Source organism: Gadus morhua, chromosome 4, assembly GCF_902167405.1.
Source record: "Gadus morhua chromosome 4, gadMor3.0, whole genome shotgun sequence".
Classification (NCBI taxonomy): Eukaryota; Metazoa; Chordata; class Actinopteri; order Gadiformes; family Gadidae; genus Gadus; species Gadus morhua.
Window position 1 is genome coordinate 33,315,378 of NC_044051.1, and position 6,289 is coordinate 33,321,666.

Genomic DNA, 6,289 nt, shown 5'->3' on the forward strand with positions numbered 1-6,289 from the left:
CAGTGATACATGCAAAAGCACATCAAGCAGACACACAGTGAGCCCAGACAACACCGCACACAGAGGTTGACAAGGCACAGGTAAAATGATTACCAAATTATTTTGAATTACATACAAAGAAATTTCATGCAAATAACAACTAAATCATTGGACTTGTCCGTGGAAAAAAATAATAATGTGAAATTAGGTTTTCTTGAAGCGTGACTGCCGGGCTAGGTAGAGGCTAGGGATGTGTCGGTCGCGACTGATTCGTTACAACGAACGAATCCCGAACGTGAACGACAAGAACTGGTTCCCCAAAACAAGAAGAACTGGTTCTTTGATTCTTTTTTTTTAACATAAACCAAACATGGTCACGTAAATAAAATGTACAAACGAACAGAGCTCCGTCTCACCGCGACTTCCATTGATTGAGTCTACAACTTTCTCAAAGATTCAGCCAATGAGAGGTAGCAATGGTGTTGGAATGGCACCTGGGTAAACCAATGACAAGGCGGTACCGTCGAATATGCGCGCTTTCTCTGTCTGACGTATCTTGGGTCATACCATTCGACTCATATATCCCCCTACATTTTTTCGAAAATAGACTTGACCTCCATCTGTTTATTGGATAAACGCATTTCCCAATCCCAGGAGTCTTTGCTCCATTCTACGTCAATTTAAGAACAAACAAAGAAATTAAACTGCAGTTCGTATTTTTTATTTATGACCATGCAAGTTCTGTAATGCCTGAACAATGAAGAATTAAATGTAAAGTAAAATAAAATTATAAATGTAAAACCATGAATGAAATATAGAGAGTAAGCAAGTGGTATAAATATTGGTGGGACGTTCGACATACTAAGTAGCAGGCATCTCCAAACGGCGGATTGCGGTCTTGACGGCCCTATCCAGACTCACGACCAATTAAAAAAATATATATTAAAAAAAAGTTTTTTTATTTTTTTTAAGATGTAATCTGACGTAACGAACGAATCAAAACGAACAAATCAAATAAACGAATCGTTATAGTGAACTGAACTGAAAGAACTAGTTCCCGCAAAAGAATCATTTTGCCCATCCCTAGTAGAGGCTGATGGCCTCCTCCTTAGGAATCTGTTCGAAGGATTTGGCGATGGGGGCGGGTGCATCGGAGGACAGATTGGCGCCAACCTCTCGAAGAACCGCGGGTGAATTGGCGTAGCTCTCCCGAAGGGCCTTCATTAATGATGTTGCATAACCTGCAGACATAATAATAATAACATTACTTTATAAAGATCATTGTCACTGATCACTCGTGCGCCATCTCAAAATATGATAGAACTGCCTGACACTGCTTACCGTATGAGGCTGCCTCTTTGATTGGACGCACCACATGGGCACCTTTTCTGAAGCGCGGATACCGCACGCAGTACTTCTCTGTCCCGTCACTTCTCCGTGCTGTCTCGCGATTGGCATTGTGATTATAATGCAGCGCCGCTAAGAGAAGCCTACAAAATAACACATTTAGGAAAACCTTTGAAACTTGGTGTATGACAAAATACTACAATAGGCACGTTAATAGGTACTATTATTACTATAAAAGGCATAATAATTGGCAGTGTTATTCCATTGGATAGCACTGACCTGCTATACATCCCAAGGTATGAAAACCCTGTGTGCTTGGGCGCGAAGTGCAAGATGAGGGAGTGGTAAGCCTCAAGGGAGAAGGTCTGGTGCTGTGGAGACAGCTGACGAACATCTTTCAGCAAGGCAGCCCTCATCATTATGTTCTCCAACTTGACTGCTGCCAATGAGCCTTAAAAGACCAAGACAGGTAGGCAGGGAGGCAGACAGACACACAGACGGAAAACGTACAAATAGACAGGAAGATGGACAGACAGAATTCCTTTTTGAAATGGAAACACATGAAATTGTCCTGCATATGAATTATAGCAAACATAAACAGTAAACAGAATGTTATGAGATTGCCAGGGAATGAAAAAATAATTTCATCACAAAGGTCACATGTCAAAGCATCCAGACAATTACTCAAAGACAGCAACTAAAACAACACTATGTATAGCGTGCATAATACCAGTACTGTACCTGGGTACAGCCACTCTTTGTTGCGCTAATCTTCGTCTAGAGGGCCATGGGCACAACTGGAGAAGGCAGGGATGTCATGGTCATGGATGTCCTGGATGTGGTTCACTAAACTTCTCCATTTGGCCTCCATGACCGCTGGGTTGCCATCTGGGGTTGAGGCTGCAGTCCAATAGAGGTGATTCACTATAGCTGGCCTCCACAACTGTAGTTGGTCACACTCTTTGGATGCTGCATCCAATGCCTTCCCCAGACCTGTTTTAGAACAAATGGTATTAATTTATATGCACTAACAAAAACTGCTTCAAGGTTCCAACAATGGATACATACTTTTGGCAATGTGCCACACGTCAAAATAATGCTGTGTCCCTTCAGGGATCAGCTCCTCTCTCACCCATTTGGCAACCTAAGGAGAAAAAAACCACAAACATCCAGCTTCAGTGCAATTCAGATATTTACATTCTATACTGCATTTTTATTGTAAATACCTGGCGATGTCGGTCCGTGATCAGCGTTGCCAAATGCAGGTCGTTTCCCCTCAGCAGGCCAACACTGCGCTTGAGGCCTTCAAGCTCACACCATGAGCTGTTGGGGACCTCTGAGCTCTGCAACATGACATAACAGTGCAAGTGTAGAATGCTGGTGGTGTTGAAGGAGACGTTAATGAACCGAAGCGTTGCTGGACCAGGCATTATGATACACTACTCTAGTTAGGCAATACACAATAAAGCTCTATGCATGGTTGTAGTGGAAAGATGTTATATTAAGATACAATCCTTTTACCAAATTGCAGAGTTCATTTCTTTGTCTAATAACATCAGGTTTACCTGAACAAGCTGAACATCCACCACCTTGTTCACTCTGTCCTCTATCAGAGAGTATGACCCATACTTTGCGCAGTGCCCAGGAGAATCTGACCTGGAATTAATTACAATTTATGTTTCAAGTTTTTAAAACCATGGTCTGTAAAGACAATCCACCATGTCAACTGCAAATGCCAACTAAAGCCACCCTACATGATAACAAATAACAAAATCAAAACGTGGAACTGGTCTAGCTCTCACACTGGTTTACCTGCAGTCACCAGCAAGAACTAGCCCGCCATCCATTGCCCGTAGGTCACTAAAATTCTTGGCTTGATCATTCTGCCAGGCCTGAACGATTACAGGGATGGTGTAGCGGCGCTGATGGCGAAAGAAACTGCTGGCACTGATGCACTGCAGGCCAAACAGGGTCAACATTCTTAGTGTCTGTGTGGCCAAACATCCAGTAAAATGAATGGCCCCACTTAACAGGAGGTTGCAGGTTGGCATGTTCCTGTGGAGCATTGGCTGGTTTTGCCAGAAACGGTGGTAGCCACATGATGCACAGACCTAGATATGTAAGAAAATAAAATAAAACATTGTACCGTAATCAACAGTATATCAGGATTCAATATAGAGTAAGTACTGTACATTACTGGTCAAAGGTTTCATATTTTCAATGAAACACACATGACCAATACAGTATAACACTCAAATATGATGGCATCACAAACCAGCAGACTTAAGCCAGCCTGGTACATACATTGTAAATTAACTGGCAAGACAGTCAGAGCTATCAGATTGTAATTAGATATTCAGATTTTCTAATCAGATGGCCACGTAAACAAAACTGCATAAACAAAACTGTACCTGCTTGATCTTAACAAAAGTTCCTTCCTGCTGCACGATGCTACTATCCGACCTCTCACAACAGGCCGGACAGATGGCAAAAAGGCCCATCAGCTCCTCTTGGCAAACAATGAATTTGTCAATGCAACTACAACAAAAAATGAGGGGGAGGGGGGCGGTGTCATTCAAACTAACAAAGCATTGAGCATTCAATATGGTCTATGTTGGTTTTAGATTATCTCACTTGTGGTGGGGGTCACACGTGTAAGGTGGCTCCTCATCAAACAATTCCTCCTCATCCATCGGCTCTTCGGGCACCCACGACAAGTCACTGATGACAGTGGCATTATCATCATCGTCGTCGTCAACTGTCTGTTCAGGACTAGTGAGGGGAGTGGAGGTTTGTGGGCTGATTGAAGTCTGTGTGCCCACACTAACCATCTTGGGCTTCAGGTTAACCTGCACAGCTGTGGCAGAGGCAGTAAACATACCCAAACATATGACAATCATGGCAAATCGGCGGCTATGTTTTGGTGTAGGCTATGTATTCATTTCATCAATGTGTATGGAAATGTTCTACTTGCAATGTTTTAGACATAATATCTACCCCTTAAAATACCAAAGATTTACCGTGAGACCATCGGGGGGGCTTCAAAAAACATTGTGTCCCAGCGTCAGAAGTGGAGGAGGGCAAGGGCTGATCCCCAGTATCGACACTCTCCACAGTGTCTACACTGGCCACGGTCTCCTGCTGTGAGGCGTCTGTCAACATCTTGCGAAAACAAATATAAAAAAGTATATTAGTATAAAGTATAGTATATATAAGTATATAAAAGGTCACGGTCAAATACAGTATATGTGAAAGAGAACCGTAGCAGTCTAGCACTAACACAAAACGCAAACACACTGTTGTGAAAGCCGCTTGATGTTGACGATCACTGATCCAAACACTAGCCATGAAGCTTTCATGACGATATGGACATTTACTTCAGGGCAATTTTGTTTTGGCTCATATTCGTGAATCACGAAATATGCTCTTCTAATGTCAGACTGATCATGCTTGTAGATGAGGCTGTGTCAAAGGGAACACGGTATGCAAAATACACAGAGCTAGCTAACGCGCAGCTTGTAATTAGCAGCTATAGCATGATGCTTACCGTGGCAATCTCTCGCTTGCGGCAGACGGTGTCTCTCGACCTCGGGACAGGGCAGGCAGAGTGGTTTGCATGCACAGACGGCACGGCGGTAGGAATTAACTTCGCCGTCCTCTTACTCTTTAAACCAAGTGAGACCATCTTGGCATCCCCTGAGTGGTAATCCTCCTCCTTGAAATGCGCGCTGCATATTCTGGAGTACGCGGTAACAGAGCTAGCTGAAAAATCTGCCCGCCTAAACTTGACAAATTGCACCCAGCTTCGGAGAATCCCTTTGTCCTTGGGGAAGCAATGGACCCTATGTCCACTTTTGCTGGAGTTGTTGCACCCGCCACAAATACAGTAGAAAACCATGTTATCTACTTATATATCTACTCTCTCTCTCTCTCTCTCTCTCTCTCTCTCTCTCTCTCTCTCTCTCTCTCTCTCTCTCTCTCTCTCTCTCTCTCTCTCTATATGTTATGCTATGCTATGCTATCCCTCACTATCTATCGATGTTATGCTATTCTATCTATCTATCTATCTATCTATCTATCTATCTATCTATCTATCTATCTATCTATCTATCTATCTATCTATCTATCTATCTATCTATCGATGTTATTCTATCTATCTATCTATCTATCTATCTATCTATCTATCTATCTATCTATCTATCTATCTATCTATCTATCTATATATATATCTAGGCTATCTCTATTTATGTATTTACTAATATAATCTGACACTGTCACTCTCTCTCACTAGCGGCTTCGGCTGTCGTCCAAAAGCGGAGTACCTTACGTGACGTCGTGCAATGCATTGTGGGAGAAATAAGAATCATCGCTAACCTGTGGCTAATAACCACTAATATATCACCTACTTTTCCTAATATTTATATTTTGTGATACCCTACAACATCAAATACAATGGATAATTGTTTAAATGTTTATTACCAACTAGAAAATTGCCAGAAAAGAAGAAAATAGAAACCTGCACCATGCCCTTTAACGTATTTAAGTTGCTTGCAGTTGTCACCCTACCACTCCAAATGTAAAACTGACGTTTACAAATATGCAACAATGGTCAGAAAAGTACTAATTTATATTTACCATTCTATATTGCAATCGCTGCTGGCAGTCCCATTGAAGAACACGGCAGCGCGGCCTGTTCTTGCACTATACAGGCTTACATGAACCACGTGACGACCCTGCCGGCGAGATCAGAGAGTGTCGCAACCATAGACATATATATTATATATTATTATATATATTGCCGCCGTAGGGCATCTAGTTAATAGATATATCTATGGTCGCAACTCTTCTCGCTCTATTGCTCTGGCAGCATCTTTAGACAGATGAGGAAGCCGGGGCCAATACGTCATAGGCCACGCCTACTGGATACAAACGCAGCGCGGGAGTCAGATGAGGTCAGGAACGT

The 6,289-nt window shown here is 42.5% G+C and overlaps 1 protein-coding gene and 1 long non-coding RNA gene across 2 annotated transcripts; both read right to left on the reverse strand.

The window, feature by feature from the left end:
• Window positions 1–2,073: 2,073 nt before the first annotated feature.
• LOC115542363 (uncharacterized) lies at window positions 2,074–4,096 on the reverse strand. The gene is made up of 7 exons (XM_030354616.1): window positions 3,961–4,096; window positions 3,738–3,864; window positions 3,139–3,437; window positions 2,892–2,982; window positions 2,553–2,669; window positions 2,395–2,470; window positions 2,074–2,319 (listed from the first exon to the last, which is right to left on the reverse strand). Exons 1-7 carry the CDS (start codon window positions 4,017–4,019, stop codon window positions 2,093–2,095), a joined length of 996 nt encoding a protein of 331 aa, XP_030210476.1. The 5' UTR covers window positions 4,020–4,096; the 3' UTR covers window positions 2,074–2,092.
• Window positions 4,097–4,112: 16 nt separating this feature from the next.
• Window positions 4,113–5,300, reverse strand: LOC115542421 (uncharacterized). Its single transcript, XR_003976533.1, has 3 exons — window positions 4,874–5,300; window positions 4,347–4,488; window positions 4,113–4,183 (listed from the first exon to the last, which is right to left on the reverse strand). It is a non-coding gene; the product is annotated as an uncharacterized LOC115542421 (long non-coding RNA).
• Between the last annotated feature and the right edge of the window lie 989 nt (window positions 5,301–6,289).